The following is a 22,320-nucleotide window of genomic DNA, read 5'->3' as shown; positions in this document are numbered from 1 at the left end:
ACCCCAGCCAATCAACCTAAACCAATTACTCTCTCCTCATTCCCTGACTGACCCGCCAGCCTTGGAAGGAAATCCCTGACCTCCCAGCTCACCCTGCCTGTTCCCAGTTTGCTGCTTCTAAGTCTTCACAAAACTCCCTCTTGCCCTGAATCCCTGGGGCAGAGGGCTCCCTGCTTGTGAGACACTGAGCTCCCCAACCCACGGATTGCTCTCCTTTGAATAAAGGACGCCACACTCTACACACTGAATTGTTTCACTTCTGTCACTTGACACACACAAGAGACTATTTGGGTGGAAGTTTGGCACAGACTTCGTTACACACTAAGTCTCCTTATGGCCGGCTCTTGTTGAATCTTTAATTTCAGCAGTGTTCGAAAAGTTTATGGTGATTGAGAAAAATAATTAAGAGTTCTGAATGCTGACAACGTGAAATAAAATTTATTTTCATAAAAGAATAGATGGTTGTGCATTTTCTCCCCCGAATGAAGATTTTCTTATTGGTGAAAATCTAGAAAAGAGAGGATAATAAAAAGAGACGTTCAACCGATTTCTCACCACATTAATCACCTTGTATAGAACCTCTTTCCATCTGTCATTTTCCTGTGCAGATGTGACCATGGTTCTCAGTCCCTTTCCCACTTCACACTGTAGCACAGCTGCCCTCGACACCTGCTGAGGGTCTGAATGATGGCCCTGGAATATTCTTCTAGCAGAGTATTGTAGTCAACACCTCACCAACTCAACAATAGCTCAAAGCCTGCATTTTGGGGCACTTGAGCCTTGAATCCTGGTGATTACTCAACATGTCTGCCTTTCAGGGCTCACCGAGAGGAGGAGCTCAGGAGCCGGGTCTGGTAGTGGGTGTGAAGGACCCAAATCTCCCTGCCCTGGCCAAGTCCAGTTCCTGGCCATCCCCCCTTCCTCTCCCCGGAGGCTGACAGGTATCATTAGCATAACTAATTACCATAACTATATGCAGGACGCCCTGCTATACTTGGGATAACAGAAAAGGAACCTTCGTTTCAATTGAAAATCAATGCTACCTAACTTCTCAAAGCTTCATTTCAGATGCATTTCTCAGCTGACCCTTCTTGAGGCCCCGCCTTTACCATTTCAGAGGATCTGACATTGGACCCTCACTGCCCCTGCTCTCTGGGCTCCTCCCTCCCTGCTTCCCCTCTTTTTCTCACCAGTACCTGCAAGGGCCACCAGGAAGCACAGACCAAGATCTTAAGGTGCCCTCTGCCACCCACCCAGGTGGTCTCCTCCTAGCAGGCAAAGCTGCAAGGTCACCCTGGGCTTCTGGCTGCCAGGTGGGAAGCAGACCATGCTGGTTCTCTTTGCCTTCCTGTGCACCGTCCTCTTTCATGGTAAGTCCTGACTCACTCCTCGGTGAGGGGTGTGCGGGGTGCCCTGAGGCTCCAGGCCACCCCGCCTCACTGTTTTCCCCTTACAGGCAGCTCGGGGGCGATTAGCCTGGAGCAACCAGCTGTGGTAGTGGCACGCACAGGCAACTCGGCCACCCTGCCTTGCAAAGCCAGCACCAAGGTCAACTACATCCACTGGTACCACCACAAGGAGGGAATGGCTCCCGAGAGGATCCTCAGACTGGACATGTCTGGGTCATCTGTGCACAAGGATTCGGTCCTGAAAGCAGATAAAGTCATGGCCACAAAAGACAAGGATGGCACCAGCTGTAACCTGTTTGTGCTGAAGCTGGAGAAGAGCGACGAGGGCGTGTACTACTGCGCTGCCTGGGAAGCTCACAGCCCTGCGCTGGGACCAGGTCCCTGAGCAAAAAGCTCTCTGTCTCCCAGGATGCTCCACGTCTGGCACTTTCTACAGCCTCTGGGTCTCTGAGGTTGCCCTGCGGTCAGCCCTCAGCACCCAGGACTCTTGCTAATGCCCCCTCCACGGGGCGACTGTGCAGAACCGTGGAGGCTCAGGACCCCCGGTGCCCAGGCTGGCGCGGACCCAGGGAGCTGTCCTGTCCGGAGGGACTTCTCTGAAGATTGTCCAGCATGGCGTTTCTGAAGCATCTGGAGCAGAATCTGTGCTGCTCACAGCAGGAGCCACGAGCCACTAGCCACACGTGGCTCCTGAGCACGTGAAATGTAGCTAGTCCACTAGTCCAAGCTGAGATGGGCTCCCTGTGTGATATACAAGTCACATTCTGGAGACTGTAAAACTACAGGTAAGATATCTCCTAATAATTTGTATGTTGAAATAATATTTTGTTATCTTTGTTTTGTTTTTGTTTTTCAGTAGGTTCCACACCCAGCGTGGAGCCCAACATGGGGCTTTAACTCACAACCATGAGATCAAGACCTGAGCTGAGATCCAAGAGTCGGTTGCCTAACCAACTGAGCCACTTAGGTGCCCTATGGATATCTTTGACTGAATGAAAATAGTTCTAGAATTAATTTTTTTTTCTATTACCCATTTTTTTTAAAGATTTTATTTATTTATTTGACAGAGATAGAGACAGCCAGGGAGAGACAGAACCCAAGCAGGGGGAGTGGGAGAGGAAGAAGCAGCCTTCCCAGCAGAGCAGGGACCCTGATGCGGGGCTTGATCCCAGGACTCTGGGATCACGCCCTGAGCCGAAGGCAGAAGTTTAACACTGAGCCACCCAGGCGCCCCTCCATTACCTATTTTTTAATGCAGTGGATAGAAAAGTTTTGATTTGTGTCTCAAATCGATGATTTACATTTATTTCTGTTGAACAGCACTGTTTTAGCCTGGCAACTTTTTAAACATTTTTATTTATTTATTTATTTTAGAGAGAAAGAGAGAGAGAGTGTGCTCAAGCAAGCACAGGAGAGGAACAGAGGAAGAGGGACAAGGAGACTCCATGCTGATGAGATCGCAGGACCCCAAGATCATGACCTGAGACAAAATCAAGAGCCTCCTGCTGAACCGACTGAACCACCCAGGTGCCTCTGGACTGGTAATTTAAGATTCCGAGCCTCTCCCTGAAAAAGTCACAAGTAAAATATTATGCAAATAATGTTAAGGGTGAAGGACTCTCTGGAGATTTGCCACCAAATGGTTGAATACTGAGACTGAAAGTCAACTCCTAATTCCACTTTCTAAGTTGTTGCCCTGCGAACAGTTAATTACTTTGCAGTGGAGAGTCAGTGATTAGAAGCACAGAAAAAGCTATCTCCCAACTTCTCAGCACCCTCATGCACTGGCATGCCTGGCACTCAAGTTTCTGTTGGGGACATTATCTTCAGGGCAGGATAACACAATCGACCGTGAGACCCGGGGCCCTCTACTTTCCACTTCTTGAATATTACCCCATATGGGATTTTGGGCAGCTTCCCTGCCCCTCTGTTCACTCATCTGTAAACTGTGGTGATTTTCTGCTAAAATTACATGACTGATTTCTGTCTTACAGGAACATTATAGAAATAAGATAGCACTATATTCACTGCCTTCTTAATAAAGCTAGTCAACTGCTTAAGGAAGAAAAAAAGAAAAGAAAAGAAAAGAAAAGAAAAGAAAAGAAAAGAAAAGAAAAGAAAAGAAAAGAAAAGAAAAGAAAATCCGTGTTACTGATTCTCCAGCCCCAGGAAAACCCCTGCTGCTGTATGTGGGGAAGAAGAAAAAGCCTTCTGAGGTGGTCTAAGATGAATTAAGCCCATTTGCAATTGAAATTTCAAAGTCTATATATAGCTTAGTCACATCGTAAACATGATTAATGAAAGGAAAGTCTAAATGATCTGAAGGAAATTAGTCCCTCAGGCTCACTAACTCCTCCTCTATCTCCCTGAGCTTCTGTTTTCGCAGTGGGAGATTTATAATGTAGACCTGCCTTCTTTTGACGAGCTCAGCCAACACCCCCAACCTCTACTGAAGGCTGAGTCAAAGCTAAGAACTCCAGCACGTGCAGGAAGGGGTGGGGGAGGAGGGGCAGAAACTTATCTTCCTTCTGTCTGGGGATGTTCCTTCATGTGTCTCTCCCATTTCCTAATACCACTGAACCCTTTCCTCTCAGTGCCTGACTCCACAGAGGAGTGATGCTGAGACCTGACTGTGACGATTTAGTTACAGAGAAGTTAGCTAAATATGAAGCCCCTGTCATGAGAAGTCTTCCCAAGTCAATGGAAATCTCAGTTTTCAACATGGGTCCGTAGTGCCTTTGAGTTACAGGCTGAGAGGACAGTGGCCTTGTGCAGGGAGCAAGCAACCCCTGTGTGGAGGGAACAACAAGTCATATTTGGAGTCATTTCCTCATCCTGTGGGTAAGGTGAGCTTCACCGAGGACACTGCGGCCACACACACCAAACAATAACCAGCCAGAGGCCAACCAGCCCTCCTGTCCTAAGTAAACGCTTGCTAATTAAATGGTTGTTTAAATGGCTAATTCATAGAAAAACTGAAAGCATCTTATTCAAAGGTACAGGACTGAATTCAGTGGTAGCTCCATTAATGTCTGTTGAAGTGAGACTGACATTTTGACTATGAGAGAGGGGCTCACTTTACCTCATGGGTGGGGGATTTTGCATAGCTGGATGCTTGAAATATCCTGATGATTTGGGCTCAACTCATTTATTTCATTCCTGAGGTGGATGAGACACAATGACTCTGAATAATAGGACCAACATTATATTATCAAATTAAGGCTGATTAAGTCTAAGGACATCTTAAATATCACAATTTTCATAGATATATTATCCATTACCAACTGCCCACACATACTGCTACTTTGGAAAAATTGATGGCTGTTACCTCAGATTCCCCTCGTGAAAATCACAATTCTAAAAATAGCCTGGCACACCTGGAAATCCATGTTGACTGTTTCGTATTGGATGCTCTTTACGTTGAGCTCTGAGCACAGGTTCAGGGACACAGCCCGGGGCAGAGGAAAGGGCACAACTTTGGAGAGGTCACCTCTGCACATTGGGGTCAGGATAATTTTTTCTATATCAATTCCATATTCCCTAAATTGTTTTTGAATTTCATTTTAAAATTTATTTTAAAAAGAAACTCCCATATTTCCTAATATTAAAAATCACTGCATGTTGTTGAGCACTTTTACACAACGTGTGAAATTTGATGGTTAGAAAGGCCTGTAACTGGCTCTGTCCTGATCACTTTTCTCCCCTCTTCTCAAACAACCTTAGCTTCTTTTACAAAACAAAATCTTATTTTGTCTCCTGATTCCCAATCCTTTTTTCTGCCAAGTTAGAGACAATGTTTATGCTTGAGAGCTCAGAGTAACTTCTTGGGCTGAGTGTGTCTTTTTCTCTGTGTAGGACAGACACCAGGTACTACAGAGGGCTGCACAAATATTCAGTCTTCTTTTTCACACTGTACTGTAACTTCTTTGCTGTCTTTAAGTCTCTCTTATCCACCTGAAGATGCAGGGATGAGATCATCTCAAGCAGATTGCGCACATTGTTGGACACAAACCATGGCTTCCTTCAGCAAGGATGTATAGCACTCTTATTGCCTGAAAACATGATCTGCTTCCTTTCATGGAAGGTTGTTAGAAATCAGCCTCATGTGATCTTCACTTGGAGACTGAGAAGGAGATAGACTTTCAAGTCGGACTCTGTGTGCCCCCTTCTTTGGTGGCACTGATTCCTCTCTCAGTTCAGGTATGGATGCTGAGGGGCGGAAAGAGTGGATTTGGCCAAATCCTTCTCTTTTCCCCACCCAGGATGGATGCTTCATGTTTCTCCACCCTGCTCTGTGCTCCCCAAGATTAACCCCTATGGATTACACTAATGAGCAACTTTGTTCTGATTTCTATCAAATGTTGGCCAATGGAAATTGGAGTTCAAAGAGCCATCACCATGTCTCCTGACATAAGCATTCCTTCTTGGGCATTAGATTTCCAAGCCTGTGGATCCATGGCACTGAGAGAAAAGAAACAAATTCCTCCCGTGGGTTAACTGGTATGAAAGGGAATGGCCACTCCCACCTGCATCTCTTGGTCCCTGAGCATGAACCTCTGGCTCTGGGGTAGATGGCACCATATGTTGGTCCTGGGGGAAGATGCACCAACCCAAAGCCATCTGTCAGGAAAAGAACTTTGAGCTCACTCTCCTCCCACTTCCCAGTCTCCTGCTGACGCTCCCACTGACTGCTTCCAACAGCAACCAGAAGATAAGGAAGACCACAGATACCATCCATGAGAGTCTGTCTAATATTGCCTGGGGCAAGGTAAAGTGAGGTGGACAGTCCATCCGCAGGATCAAAAGAATGTACTCAAGCAGTCAAATAAATGGGTTTTGTTTGCCCCCAAATAAATAAAACAAGTTGGAGAGTCAAGAGAAGGTTTTATCTAGTTCCTTTCATGTCACTTTCCACGAAACCACCAAGGTACCATCTCTAACAGAACAGGATGTGCCCTGTCCCGTCAGTAACAACACAGGAAATGGGAACGTGTTGAGAGAGTATCACTAAATTCTACGCTTTTTTAGTTGATGAACTAGGAAAAGAGCATGTAGATGATTTGTAATGTTTTTGTTCTTTTGTTAAATAAAGGATTCTACGGTATTTGTTGACTTGTTAAGTAAGTCATCATCACCTCAGTAGAATAAAATGAATAACTTAAAGAGATCTCTCTGTAGATAAATGGTTCTAGTGCTTAATGAACCAATATTATGATGAATCCAGTTCTGTGCTCTTGATGTTCTTTAATCCCATAAACAAGTGTGCATGACTGAAACAATTCCAGTCTCATTAAAAGAGACTAGAGGAATGCCTGCCACTTTCTGTCAACTAAAATCCAGCCTCTCACATTTGTTATAATTGATCTATCCTTTCTGTACTTCCTGCCACCTGTGGGTCAACATATAACTGTATGAGTCACAGGCTAATCATTCTTAGCTGCAGTAATTCTGTTGCCCTCATCTTTTTAGCTTGTAAATTGAAGATACAGAGTAATTACCAACAATCTGCAGGCATATTCTGAAAGTGGTAGAATTAGCATTTGCCGTCCCTGGGTCAACAGTTTTCTTCGATTCCTTTTCTTTGCTCGGCCAAAGCAAAACAATCAATGAGTTTATATGTACAGAGTTAAATGTGAAGTCAATCTCTCAAGGAGCTCAGTTCCATAAATGGAATGTTCTGAATGAGGAAGAGTGACATGTATAAGCTATCAACAATAATGGTGCTTTCCTGGCGTGTAACATACCCAGAGTTGCAGCCTGTGTTTGTTCTAACCAGTGTGCCCTGCTCACGTGTGCCTATGTGAGCAAATGCATCCCGTGCCCACCCTCCTCTATGCCCCGAGCAGGGCTGCACCAGCCTGGAAAAAGTGCCTTCTTCTAATTATTCTGCTGTGGCCATGCCCTGTTTTAATTAGTAAAAAGAGTCTTTTGTCTACTTCTCTATCTCCATCTCTGTCTCCATCCCTGTTTCTGTCTCTGTTTTTATCTCTTTCTCCGTCCCCATCTCCATCTCTATCTACAGATCTGTGTCTCTGTCTCTATCACTATCTCTCTCTCTCTATCATCTATGTCTGTATTTCTTTACTCCTCTCTATCTATCCTGAAATGGACAGGTGGGATTTTTGTTGACACAACCTGGTGAATATTCTCCAAACAAATCAGAAACCTCATTAGAAATTGCATGAGTGGTGGCCCTTGCTTGTCCCACCATTTCCTTCCCTGACACCAGCAGTCACACGCACTGATCTGAAACACTAACACTGATCTGACCTCTGGCTATCAGGGTTCTCAGGTCTCCACCTTGTCCTTGGAGCCAAAGCTTGCGTAGACAAGATGGCCGGTTATAAGCAGCCATCTGTCATTTTTCTCTGAGCTAATAAGTTCATTCTTCCATATGTTCAGATTATGTGAGAACCTTAAGAAACTATTTCATAGTTTCTCTGAACATTTCTGAGGAAAACTCTGTTTCATCCTCTCTCTCCCTCTCTCTCTCTTTCTGTCTCTCTGTCTCTCTTTCTGATTAGTAGCCAAAATGACACAATCAGAATTATCTATATCCATGGTAGAAAAAAAGGATAAATACCTTTATGTACAGTACTCAACATTGCATCTGCTAACTTAGCCACTTATTGGTATCAAAGAAAATGAATCAGGCTCTTGAGCACTGAAAATACTTTGTTTCTTATAACATCTGCTCAGAGATAGTTAGAGGAAAACAATAAACAGGCAGCACTGAGACATCCTGTCTCCTCCACTGCAACTTTTTTTTCAAAGTACACAGAACACAGTAGATGAATCTACATACGAATGGGTACAAAGTATTGGAGGAGCCAAGATGGTCAGCCCCAGAAACCTCTCTTCAGTTCTGGTCTCTCACACTTTCCATATGGGAAACCTTAGTCAGGTACCTCAGTCGGACAGCCACCAGCTGTGCCTGCAGGATGCCAGCCTTCCTCTGCAACTTCCCATGGACCTGATTGTGTCCTGATGGGAGCTGCTGTCTGCGGTTGTTGAGAACAGCCTGACTGAATCCAGGACCGTCAGTTCCTTGTCCTGAGAGATTTCCAGGGAGTATGGGTGGCATAGTCTGCATAACAAGGGGCTTGAAATGGAGGGAAGGCAGGTGACTGCGGTCATAAATGTGACTCCAGGCCCAGGAATGCTGAAATAAAACTGGAATAGAAGTCGCTGGAATAAAAGTGCCCCAAACTAAGACCTTTGTCTCTGGTGTCTGTGACCTCGCCAGGGTCCGCACATGCCTCATCCCTACTGCAGCCTCCGTACACATTTGCTGAATTCATCTGTGAATCAATGAATCTTGGGAAGCATTATTGAGGAAGCAAATTTAGAATATTTCCTGTAGTGAATCCTAAAACATGCATTCTAGAACCTTGAGAGAAATATATACACAGACACCTGTGTAAATACAGACATACATATGTACACATACATGTACACATATTCTTATTATACAGTGCTATCTAATATATTAGTTATAGTAAGTATATAAGGAAGAAATAAGCCATCTTGTTTATGAACTTGGGTTCCCAATATAAAACCTCTGGGGGAAATTACTGTTCTGCCACTTACTCATGTCACGCTTTTGATAAAATGCCTGGTATGTCAACAGCCTCCCTTTTCTCATCTGACAGACGGGAACAAAAATAAAAGCACCCATTTAGTAGGCTTTGTGAAGGTTAAATGAGATAATGGAACCAACATATTTGTAGCACAGCACCTACCACGTAGAAATGCCTTCAATATTGTGAGCTATTATTGTTATGAAAAATAAAAAAAATAAAATCTCTATTTTCTGAAAGTGTTTAAAATAATGAATAAAAGATAAATTCTGGCTTTGTTTTCTTCCCTGTTTGAATAATTAATAAACAGGAAACACTTTTTTCCAGAAATGTGTCTGAAGTGACCATTTATCTTCTTGGCTCCTAGTATCTGAAACCCTCATCTATGTCCAGAGAATTCCCCAACTTATGAGTCTTGGTAAAAGAATGAATTCACTTCTAGTATAGGAAGGAAACATTCCAGATATTTCCTTGCAGCTGAAGTCAGGTAGAAAGTGTGGGCTCCCCCAGTTAGACACACTCCTCACAACTGCCAGCCCTTCATACACACACACACACACACACTCACACACACACGCACACACACACGCACATACATGCACATAGGCATACATGCATAAAGGGACTCAAGCACACACGCACACACACATGAGTACACACACACACGCACACACACACACACAGGGTCTGGAAGGAAATCCCTGGCAGTAATGGCGGAGCAGGGGACCTGCCTCCAGGGTGACTGTGGCTGCCTCCCCTCTGTCTCCTCCTCCTTCTCATTCCAGGAGGCACCTTCTCCCAGAAAAAGAGTCAGTCCTCTTAGTTTTAGGCCATGGGCCTTCTAGTCTACCACCCTCTACCTCCCCAACATTCAACTGCTTAGTGTGGATCACTTCAGAAATGGTATTTATTGGAAAGCAGGGAAAATAGGGCAGCTGCCTCAGGGGGAAAGTCCAGCCATTCCGGGTTCTTCGTCTCCTCTCTCCTCGGAAGGACCCAAGCTGGAGTTCACATCAGCTCCATATGGTATGTCACAGAGCCACACATAAGGTTTAGGAAGAACTGTTTCAAGTTTAATAGAGGCAAACATTTAGAGAAAACCATATAGAAATGATAAGAGACAAGCAAAAAAAGCTTAGCTGAAGAAAAAATGGAGGAAAAGAAGAATGAGGGAAAAAATGCAGAAAAATAAAATAGTAGTAATATGTGGCTGATTTTCCAGGTTACTACTTCAAAATGGTCACCAAAGCATTTTTACAATGAGAGTTGGGGCAAATAATAGTGGTTGACAGTATGGGAATCTAATTATTAGCAAGAATTTCCTACAAGGGAGAAGACCCTTATTTTCTATTTCTTTCCAGAAAGAAGTGAATAAAAAGAGGGATCAAGCTTCTCACAATTACCTGTGCTAAATACAGAGATTATTTCATTTAATCCTCAGAAGAGAAGTGTGGAATTCAGCTGAAGTGTCTGCATGGAGACTGATCTCAGGAGATGGAGCCACCCTGACTTTCAACACACAACCATGAAACACTACAGTGATGGGTAGGTGAGAAAGGGGTACATTCTCTATGAGGTTTTGAGGTGACAACATACTAAGTAGCTGTTAAAAAACATGGTTTTTGAAGAATTATAAGTAAAATTTACAAATTTACTGCAGGCCAAAACAAGTCTCCCCAGATCTGGGCATTGGTGGGCATTTCTAAGGTGTGCATTTTAAGCTCCAAGGGGCCCAGAACTTGTTGCCCCAAGAGAAGACTTGAACAAGATGGAGGGCCAAAGGTAGAGTCAGTATTTTCAGTACTAATGCAGTCAATATTTTATTGGTTTTTACACTTAATAATGAGGTTGTTCATATAACACTTTAAAATATAACTTTATATGTCACTTAAAATGGCTATATATTTTTATTTTCCCATCTAATACTATTACTATTCTGTAATTCCCTTAAAAAATGAAAAACTAAAAAGCTACAATAAACCATACTGGCAATAAGGGTTACCATGGAACAGGGGGTCCGCAAACTCTGCGCATGACAGGCAAGCCCCAGTTTTGTAAATAAAGTTTTATTGAAACAGAACCTTCAGTATATGCTTACAAATTGTCTAAAGCTATTTGCACTACAATGGCAGAGTTGACTAGTTGCAACAATGACCCACAAAGCCTAAAATGTTGACCATTTGGCCCTTTACAGAACACATTTGTCAGTCATTGCCCTAGAATTATATGGCAGAGTGGCATTTATTTTTATTTTATGTTTCTCTCTTTTCTCAGTTTTTCCTCAATGACCCTTTTTATATATCCATCCTCCCCATATTAACTATCTTACTCTGCATAAATTGTTTAACATATCTTTGATTCAATTTCCTCATTTGAAAATGGAAAACATAATTATATTTACCTGGAGGTACTGTTGAGAAATGTAACTTAATACATATAAAGTTCTTACAAGTGCTTAGAATATGACAAATGATCCCTATATTGAGGCTTTAATTGCTTTTTTGGCTATTATGGCATATTTGAACATAATAAAACAAAATGTGAAACAAAAACCATAACTTATTATTTTCTTTCTGTTTTACCTTAAATAATAGAAATAAGTCAAAATAGATAACTTTTCCTTTCAGAGATTTCTAATGGAATGCTTCTCCCTGACATTCCTGGAACACAGCCACGCCTATTCATTTCCTAACTGTCTATGACTTGTTTAGTCCTACAAGGCAGATGTGATGAATCACAACAGAGATATTAGGGCCAAAAAGCCTAAATCAAATATTTGTTATATGGCCCTGTACATAAAAAAAAATTGGCAGCCATTCCTGTGCAAGAAAGAGTAGGGGAATGAGTTTATAACTATAATACTAAAATTCAAGATGCAACAAGAAAATATTTTGATAAAGTTTACTCCCTAAATATGAAAACAAAGCTTGCATGGCAAAAAGTAGCACCAGTCAAGGGCAATACATCAAAGGACAAATGGCAAACCATGAGGAAATTTTTACAACCTGTAGAGCACGTAATGGTCAACCATCTCCAAAATAAAAATACATGTTAAAAATGGAGGTAAAACATTTAAATATCTTATAGAAAAATGGCAAAAGACACGAAAAGCCAATTCATGAAGAGAAATATAAAAATAGCTCTTAAACATACACAAAGTTGCTCAACTTCAGCTATAATAAGATAACGATCAATTTAAACTACACTGAGATATCATTTCTCACTCATGAGGCTGGCAAGAATAAAAAAGGTTAGCAAAAGACTCTGTTGGTGAGGAGCTTCTGGGTGGCTCACTCGGTTAAGTGTCTGCCTTCAGAACAGGTCATAATCCCAGGGTCCTAGGATTGACCCCTTCCCCAACCTCCCCTTCTCTCTGTTGGGGTCCCTGCGTAGTGAGGAGTCCGCTTCTCCCTCTCCCTCTGCCCCTCACCCTGCTCGTGCTCTCATTCTCCCTCCCTCCCTCCCTCTCTCTCTCTCAGATAAATAAATAAAATCTTTTAAAAAATAAAAAGACGGTTGGTGAAGCTGTGGGAGAAAACAGCCATCCATATATATTGCTGGAAGGATGCAAAATACAACCATTTCATGGGGAAATTTAGAAATATCTAACAGAAGTTCATATGCATTTACTTTTCAACCTGGCAAAAACACTTTAGAAATTTACTCTGAAGGCACAATTTCAACACTGTGAAAATATATATGCACAAAGTATTTATTGCGTAACTGCAAAATGTGAAATTACATAAATATCCAGACATAGGACATTGGTTGGATAAATGATGGCACATGCACACGATGGAGGACTATACACTATAAAACAGATGTGAGATGCAAAATCAATTGTAATGTAGATACTAGCAATTCACAATTGGAAATTGAAATTTAAAATAGTACCATTTACACTAGCAACAACAACATCAACAAACCTATAGAATACTTAGAGAAAAATTTATCCAAAAATATGGATTCATATGCTGAAAACAATAAAACTTTAATGACAGAAGTTGAAGAACTAAATAAATGGACAGATATATCATGTTTACAGATTCAAAGACTCAATATATTTAAGATGTCAAAAGTTCCCCAAATGGATAAGTAGATTCAATGTGACTTTTCACGGAAAAAAACAAAAAACAAAAAAACTGGTTGCAACATTTATATGGGAAGGCAAATGACATACTATTACCCAACCAGTTTCAATAAGAGTTTAAGACTTACTATTAAGGCTCACTGATCAAGACAATTGAGGACTGGTGAATGCTTAGATGCACAGATAAGAGGAACAGATTGAAGTTGAATTTGTTAATGAAATAACAAGTGCTGAGTATAGACTAGTTCATACTAGAATGTAAACCTTGAGGGACCATAGACAGAGTATTTCCCAGCACCTTTCAAGATTTTTCTCCAAGAATTCCACACAATTCTTGCAGGGAAGATCAAGGACAATCCAGAGAGAGCTTCCCTTGGTGCTACAGGAGGGGAACAACAGCTACTGCTAAATCCACCCAGACCTAATCTACACCATCACCACTGTAGAAACAAGTGACTTCCTTGCAGGGGAAGGTGCTGGTGGAATCCTGCTGCAGCTGAGGGAAGGCAATGGAGGGGACCACTGAAACCTTGCCCAGAACATCTCCCCTGTGTCCAAAAGTAACATGTTTTCCTCTGCAGAAGGATGGGCATCAAACCCCTGGACTGAAGTGGGGACCTCTTGCAGCTGGGGGAGGGGACGGGGATTGAAAATGCTCCACCCCTGGAAAAGAGGCAGGAGTACTTGTGAGGCCACATCCTTAAAGCCCACTTTCACTGCATCTTCTTAAATCTGAGACTTAATAAAAATACCAGAGAATGGCTCCATTCCTGACTTTTCACCGCCATGCTGGCAAGCCTTGAGTAAGAGCAACAGTGGAATAGAGCTGAGAGAGCTTCAAAAGACAGACTCTTTTTGGGGGGTGAAACAAGGAGAAGACTCAAAGACAACTGAAGAGACAAAATACGAAGTAGAGCTAGGGAAATTTTAAGTGTCTGAACTCTGACAACAACAAAGTTCAACCCTGATAACAAAGCAACCACAATCTCCAAACCCAGTCTAACTCCTCACCTGTTAACCCAAACCCCTACACTAAACGCCTAGCAGGAAAGGTGTGCTTATTTTCTTGGTTTGTTTTTTTTTTTAAAGATGTTACTTGTTTATTTGAAAAAGAGAGCGAAAGACCACCAGCAAGGGGAGCCGCAGAGGCAGAGGGAGAAGAAGGCTCCCTGCAGGACTTGATTGCAGAACCCTGAGATCATGACCTGAGCCAAAGGCAGACCCTTAACCATCTGAGCCACCCAGGAGCCCAAGGTGAGCTCATTTTCAAACACAAAATGTATTTATGTTAATATCTACTATACCATACATGTCCAGCTTCTACTCAAAAATTTAGATGCATACAAGAAGTCAAGAAGGAACACAGGCTGAGGACACAAAGCAGTCACCAGCAGCAGAGTGAAACAGGGCATAGATGTTGGAGCTATCAGGGAATTTAAAATAACTATGATTAATATGTTAAAGCCTCTAATCTAATAGAAAAGGTGGATGACATGCAAGATCGTACAGGAAAATTCAGCAAAAATCATGGAAAGACCCAAATGATAATTATGGGAAGAATCAAAGAAAATGCAAGAATAAAAAAACACAGTAACAGAATAAAGAGTGCCCTAAGAAGCTCACCAATGGATTTAAAAGATATAAAGAAAGAACTAGTTAACATAAAGATAGGCCACTAGAAATTACCTAAACTGCAATGGAGGGACATGAGAGAGAGAGAATGAGAGGATGATACAGAGAGAGAAAGCAGATAATTGTCACTCATAGAAGAGAACTGTAAGAACTCTCCCCCCATCTCTCGCCCTTTCCCACTCTCTGATTCAAACCAGTGATGGATAGTAGTCCTATAACAAGAAAATAGCTTCTTTTCACTAATATCATTAGATGGTAACAATCACAGAGTGATGAGAGACGTCTGCCGATAAAGGGAGTACGTAGCCCTATTTTGCAGGATGTTTTGGGGTAAATACTGTGGGCCCCTTTCTCTGCAGGTCTTAGCTGTGTGTGCAGATCACGACTTCCTCTTAATAAATCAGCCCTCAGATTTGCCCTGTTACCAGCCCAGTGTTCAACCACCCCTCCGGACAAGAGCTGGCAGGATGCTGCTCCCGCCACAGGTCATCCTGCTGGCCGCCCTGTGGAGCTGTGAGTGGCCCTACCCATGGGATAATACATTCCGTGAACAAAGGTGATAGAAAGCATGGGCAAACAAGCCAGCCCATTTGGGTGGGAGACTGTGACATGGTCAAGCAAACAATGCTGATAAGTTACACCATGACTTGAATTCTTCAGAAAAAAAATGTAAACTCTAAACCCCAAGCTTTTCTTTAATAAAGAAAAAAAGTATTCTATTTTATGAATGTCAAAATTTCACCAATGTTTGCTTTTGTTTTTCTTTCAGACATGAATGCAGACATTTTTATAATATAACTAATAGCATCCATTACCGAGAAAAGGGAAACAAGGCATTTTTAGAATGCCAAATAAAAACAGGTGTCTTCAGGAAGAATGTATAAATACACCGGTGCCGACAGAAGCCAGGCCAGCTTCTAAAATGCATTCTGTACAGTTTTCCAATGAAAATATGGCTCATGAACAAGGTGCTGGTGAGGAGAGATATGAAGCCAGGAAGCGGCAGAGGGAATTGCCAGCGAGACTCAGGATACACGGGGTTAATGAGGCAGACACTGGGCTGGATTACTGTGCCTGCTGGGACACACTGTGTGGAAATGCTCCCCGCTGCTGCCACCCCCCACGAGGCAGACACTGGGCTGGATTACTGTGCCTGCTGGGACACACTGTGTGGAAATGCTCCCCGCTGCTGCCACCGCCACTGAACAAAAGCCCTCCCACAAACCCCTGCAAACACATACATGCTCCTTTCTACCTGCCAGAGGGGCCATGGCTACTGTCTGTACAGGACTTTTCTCCTGCATCTGTGTCCTCAGCAAGTTCTGAGCTAGGAGCCCAAGCACCCAATCTGTGATGTTTCTCTCATTTCATCTTCTTTTTAAAAAAATTTTTTTAAAGATTTTATTTATTTATTTGACAGAGAGGCAGTGAGAGAGGGAACACAAGCAGGGGGAGTGGGAGAGGAAGAAGCAGGCTCCCAGCAGAGGAGCCCGATGCGGGCCTCGATCCGAGGACCCTGGGATCACTTAACGACTGAGCCACCCAGGCGCCCCAGGTCATTTTATCTTCTATCCTTATGTCTTTGGGGGCTAGGCTGGATTTTGGAAGTGTCCTGAATTTTCTCTGCTTCTCCATCCAAGAGAAGCTTTCTAGGAAGGAAACTGTAACCAGTGTGTACAATGGTGTGCTGACTTTCAATGAATGAATGAATATATGAATGAATGATGGAAACTACAATGCCTTTGCAGTGATATAAGCCTTGGTTTGAATTCCTGCTCAGCCACTTAACTGACAGCACAATCCAGGAAAGTTACCAGATCTTTCTCACAGTATTGCCGGGGCCTGAAGGAGGTTCCATAGAGGACAGTCCAGCACAGGGTCAACACATCAGAGTGTCCTTTCCCATTACAAGTAAACTACTTCAGGAGCCATCTCAGCTAACACAGGAACTCAGGGACGCTTTAAAAGTCACACTTTACATGGTCCTCCAAACAACAGTAAAGTGTTCTTTTAATTCCAAAAAATTAGTAATTCTAAATAGGAAAAGAGTTGATGGTAATAAACCAAAATATTTATTTCCTCCAAGATTTTCTTCATTCTAAACAGAGTATAGTAATGTCATACCATCTAAAGCAGTAACTATAGTCATTGTTAATATTCGCCAAGCTTTGTGCACTTTCTTCAAACTACTGATCTATAAAAGGTACCTACTTCTATATAAAGTTGTGGGATTATTGTCTCATTTGTTGTCATACAGAATACGACTTTTCTTCCATGATAGCCATGTACCTCCCCACACTCTTGCAAAATATGTTGAAAAATCTATAGCTCAGAGTAAAAAAGAGCTCAAGGATAGGTGTTTTTGAAGCAAAACCTAAAGGAAAAATGCAAAGGTGTTGCCCCCGAGATGAAGATAACAATGAATTATTATAACATGGTGTTCTGGTGAGGTCTTATGGGCTCCGATGGTTCTTTATACAAGGAACATAATAAAATAACACTGAGACAATCTTACTGAGAAGATCTTTTGTTGCTTCTAAAGCAAACCTATCTCCCCTGTCCTTGCCTTTGAAGAGCAAGGCTGCCGCTGCATCCCCAGTCCTGATGTATGCCCCCTAGTGGATAAAATTCTTACTAGTCACTGGCAATGTCAACCCCATGGATTTGTGTGTGTCTTTGGCTTGGGTTTGTAGGTCCATTCAACTTGTTCAAGTGCCTCTGATTTCTCTCCTTTTCTTTTCTTTTTTTTTTCCTTTTTTTAAAATTATGTTCAGTTAGCCAACATATAGTAGTACATCGTTATCTCTTTTGCTTTTCAAAAGAAGATAGCAATATGAGAATCTCTCAGGATCAAGTTTCCCTTACCTAAACACCAGACAGAACTTTGCACAGACATTGCAAAGACTGAGATTTCCATTGAGATTATTGTCCACTGGTGCCAATTAAAAGAAGGGGACCCCCCCTGGAAATGAATTCTATTTGGCTTAACAAATATTACTTGTGAGACTAGCCCAATTCTAGCTTGGACACAGATAGGAAAGACAATGGAGTCTTACCTGATAATCAATAATGTCATCAAGCCTGTTGAAAGCACCTGCTATTTGCCTGTTAGGATCTCACAATGTCACAACATCAAAAGGGACCTGTAAGAAAACCTTGTCCATTACTAACCTTCAACTCTTTTCTCACTAGAGCAACCACAGCAGACCCTTTCCTGCTCTTAATCACAGGTTCATAAGCTGTTGGAACAGGAAGGGCTCTTTGGACATATGTAGCCCAATGCCCGCACAATGAATGGATGTGGGAACCCAGGGATGGCAAATGTCTGGTCCAAAACTAGTTATCCACAGAGGTAGTAATACATCCATATTCCCAAAGATCACAGAGTAACTTCCAAGAGGCTTCTTTTTTCAACATGTCAGATAACTGGTTTTGTTTTCAAGTTTTTGTTTTAATAAGAAATCTGTTTTTCATGGGAGATAGAATTCTACACATTTCTCCTTTTAGTCCAGGAAAATATTGCCATCATGGAAATTATTTTCTCATTTTGCATTGCCTGGGAAAGATTCATGTTGCTAAATGGTAAAGGTGGCTTACTAAAGAAAGGAGAACATTGTTCACATTTCTCAAGTATATTCTGTTGACATGTTTGTGTTTTCAGTTACTGAAGCGTATCCTTTTTCAGAAATACAATCCCAAATTGCTAACAGACTAGGTCTGGTGTTTGTGAGAACAGAAGGGCTTTTCCTTTGATGCATCTCTGAGCAGTTTCACACCCTTGAACACCTGGAAATCAAAATATTTTAATTCTCTAAACTTCTTTCCCCTTTCCTTTTATTTGCTCTTATTGTATCTATCAGCACTTTTCCATGATTACTGCCTCCATGGAAAACAGACATTTGGGTGAATTAATCAGAGGAAAAGTTATAAAGTATCAGATGCCATGAAGCCTATATTCAAGGACTTCCAAGGGAATGCAGAAGATCAAGTTGCCAGTACAAGATTTCTACCTCTTGGTCCTGCCACGAAGCTCAGGAGAAGGCGGGCATTTTTGTGGAACCTTGACAAATGTGAAAACTCGGGCTGGATCAAGATTATTTGCAGAAGGATCTAAGCTTATAGTATCCTTCCTTCCTTTATTTTCTTCTTCCCCCTTTCCTTTTATTTGCTCTTATTGTATCTATCAGCGGTTTTCCATGATCACTGCCTCCATGGAAAACAGACATTTGGGTGAATTAATCAGAGGAAAAGTTACAAAGTATCAGATGCCATGAAGCCTATATTCAAGGACTTCCAAGGGAATGCAGAAGATCAAGTTGCCAGTACAAGATTTCTACCTCTTGGTCCTGCCACGAAGCTCAGGAGAAGGCGGGCATTTTTGTGGAACCTTGACAAATGTGAAAACTCGGGCTGGATCAAGATTATTTGCAGAAGGATCTAAGCTTATAGTAGGTCCCCCTGGTAAGTAACTTTGTTCTTTTGACCCTGTAAATGAAAAACTGATACATGCTTTTTTGAAAAAATACAACGTAAGATAATCTCAGCATACGGACAGCAATTTTGCAGGTACTTCACTATATATGGAAGTAAAACTACTTTGTAAATGGTTTATTTACTTCATTTCTTTCAAGCAGATTGAAAATTTCCTTTTAGAAAACCACACACACACACACACACACACACACGCGCACACACACACACACACACACACAAGGATAGATTCAGGCTTCAAATTAAAATACTTGTGGACCATGTCTGTAAACCATAGGTATAAGTTTTTGGCTCAAGATATGTTTCTTGTTGATTGCCTTGTAAGTGAGAAACACTTTAATTAAGTACCTCTAGTATTCATAGTGATATTTTGTTAATGAGTAGTGTTCCTTTCTCTAATAACCTGCAAAATCTACATGATTGCTTTTGATCTCATCTTTTTTTTTCTTTGCTTTTATCTTTAACAGCAGTGCAAAAAGTTTATCTCTCATAGTAAATGACTATAGAACATCAGTGAATCCCACTCATTCTTATTACTTTAGCTTCTTAGAGGGTAGGCTGAACTAGTCGAATTTGTGCTGTTGTGAGTCTTGCAATATAGGATAGAGATGGTCCAGTTTAATGGAATTTGCGAGCTCTGCAAAGCTTCAGCTCCAGAGCCCATGAAAGGAGTCTGCGTGATTGTATATCCTCGGTTTTTTTTCATTTATTGTCTCAGGAAACAGTTGTTGAAGACAGTGTCTATGCTGGATGCTAGAGGTAAAAGGTGCACAAGACACAGTCCCAACACTCAAAAAGCTTGTAGCCTAGTGGATAAGTATTCTAGTTTATGGCTTGACTGGGCCCCAAGTTTTTTGGCCTGTGGCTGCCAAAGACACAGAATGTCTTGGATTCATGAGCTTGTTTCCTTTCTTATTTTATAAAATACTTATCGCTTATAAAATTCATATATTTTGTTTAGTGGAGTATTTGACAAACCCATCCCAAAAGAGAATAATAATATTAGCTAATAATTATTGAGGGCCAGATAACATCTTGGATAGTTTCAGTGCCTATCTCAATCCTCAACAGCCCTATACAAGAGATCCCCTTATTCCAATTTCACAGATAAAGAACCTGAGGCTTAGAGAAGTTCAGTTATTTGCCTAAAGTCACATGGGTAGTTACTGTGGCAAAGTTTGGGACCCAGGAAAGACTTGTCAATTCCAAAGGGCATCACTTAAACCATTTGCCCTACTGGGAACACTGAGCCTTTTTTAAAGTTCTGAATATTTATTCTTTGGTAGCCTGATCTTTCAAATCAACTCTTTAGTTGAACGGCTAACTAGTAAGAACTCATAATTTGTATGACTCCTCATGCTAAAAACAATGCTTCTGCTTCTAACTATGCATTAAAATTGCCTCTCTTCCCCACACAAGATCAAATCAGTCATGTTGAATATGCATTTACTAAATTCTCACAATGTGATCCTTAGGGTATTTCTATAAAATGACAAGTCTTCCTGACACCATTGCATTTATCTTCTTTCTGTATTGGCATTAAATTTGCTGGAAACATGGAAGCTGGCAGAAGAGTGAGAGCAGTTGTCCTACATGCAGGACTCAGCTGCAGAACTCAGAGCTGCCTTTGCACTCGTGCTGGGACAGCTGCAGAGAGACCAAACCAGACAGGATCCTCTGATGAGCAGCTCAGGATTTCAAATCAATGCCCTGGGAACTGTAAGAAAATTTTCAAGTCCCAAAGAGCAGTCTTTCAGGAATAAATAGGTTAAGAGATCATCATTAATGTTTTAGACTCCGTAGCAACTCCTCTGGTCCATTATCAGTGGGAATTTGATTCTGGAAAGAACTTTATAATCAAACCAGGTAACCAACCCTTAATACATAGAAAAAATCATACCTGTAAACATATTGAACATTCATTTATTAAATACTCAAATACATCATTTCTATTTGTGTTCCTCTTTGAAAATTATTGAAAGAGTAATTCTAAATTACACTCTAGGAAAAGGATTGTTATGATACACAAAAACTTTTTTTAAGAAAATAGATTTAGAAGGTTCTGGAAAATGTTAAGAAAAGGTAAAATCGTACTTTCTAACATTGTGAGTCAGATGAGAAAACCAGACCCAAGCTGCCCAGGCAGAGAGGAACCAGTTCATCAATACTATATCTAATATAGTATACTATAATCATATCTAATGTAACTTTGCCTAAGCTTCATCTTTGCTTAGTGTTAGCAGGGCCCATTTTTATATATTTATATAAATATTGAAAAGTATGGGTGCAATTTTAAAAGAGGCATGAATGGAGATTTCTGTAAAAGCTTTTCAGACAGTGGATAGGTGGTCTGGCTGGTATTATATCAAAGTGTTTGGTCCTGGCACATGGCTCAGGGTTACAGGTAAATATTTTTTAATTCTTCCGTATAAGGTAGGGAGGGGAGGCAGGTAATGCAGGGGCTGCAGGCTAGGTGCTGGTGTTGGCTCAGAATTCAAGGATCTGTTCCCAGTTTGGTCACAAATAGCAGTGGGATTCTTGAAGAGGTTGGTGACTCTGTCCAAGTCCTTGGGGCTAGTTGCTGCTTGATCTAGCCTGGAGGACATTAACAAGGAGATAACCAGCTAGAGCAACTGGGGTCCCTACAGGGTGCAGATGTTAATCCCTTAGAGATTTCTGTGTTGAAAGATTTGTAAAGAAATTTGTGTATCTTATTTATTTGATTCCAAAAATATCCAATGGAAAAAATGGACCAAAAATTGATGAAACTGTTTTGTCTGAAGATGATTCATATCAGGTATGGACATATTTAACTGTGCAAACATATCCAAGAATGTCATAAACTGAGTTTGTTTTTTCTAAATTTAGTCTAGTAAATTTTTTCATTTTTTATTAGCCTTAGAGATAAAATTTTTCCTGGACAAGCGAGAACATCTCTCAGGGTTGTTTCTAGCCTACAGGATCTAGTCAAATAAGTGTTTTCAAAGAATTTTCACCATGCTGGTGAAACACTGGAAAAGTGAAAGAAATATATTTTGGTGTCCTTAGTGGTTGTTATCATAGGCCCAAAGTAATTCATAAATTGGAAAGCAACTTTCTTGTCCTCTTTTTCCAACTG

The 22,320-nt window shown here is 41.4% G+C and overlaps 1 gene segment (V, D, J or C); it reads left to right on the top strand.

Annotated features, from left to right (window-relative positions):
- The first annotated feature begins 1,012 nt into the window (after positions 1–1,012).
- The window catches only part of LOC103674604, a 39,033-nt gene continuing 17,725 nt past the window's right edge, over positions 1,013–22,320 (top strand). The window contains 4 exon segments of the C gene segment in view: positions 1,013–1,370; positions 1,457–1,761; positions 8,482–8,486; positions 21,548–21,606. Of these exon segments, the coding sequence occupies positions 1,328–1,370; positions 1,457–1,761; positions 8,482–8,486; positions 21,548–21,606 (412 nt within the window).

This window comes from Ursus maritimus, unplaced genomic scaffold (assembly GCF_017311325.1).
Source record: "Ursus maritimus isolate PB19 unplaced genomic scaffold, ASM1731132v1 scaffold_3, whole genome shotgun sequence".
Lineage (NCBI taxonomy): Eukaryota > Metazoa > Chordata > Mammalia > Carnivora > Ursidae > Ursus > Ursus maritimus.
The sequence above is the reverse complement of the archived record's forward strand: the minus strand, read 5'-3'. Positions and strand labels throughout refer to the sequence as shown.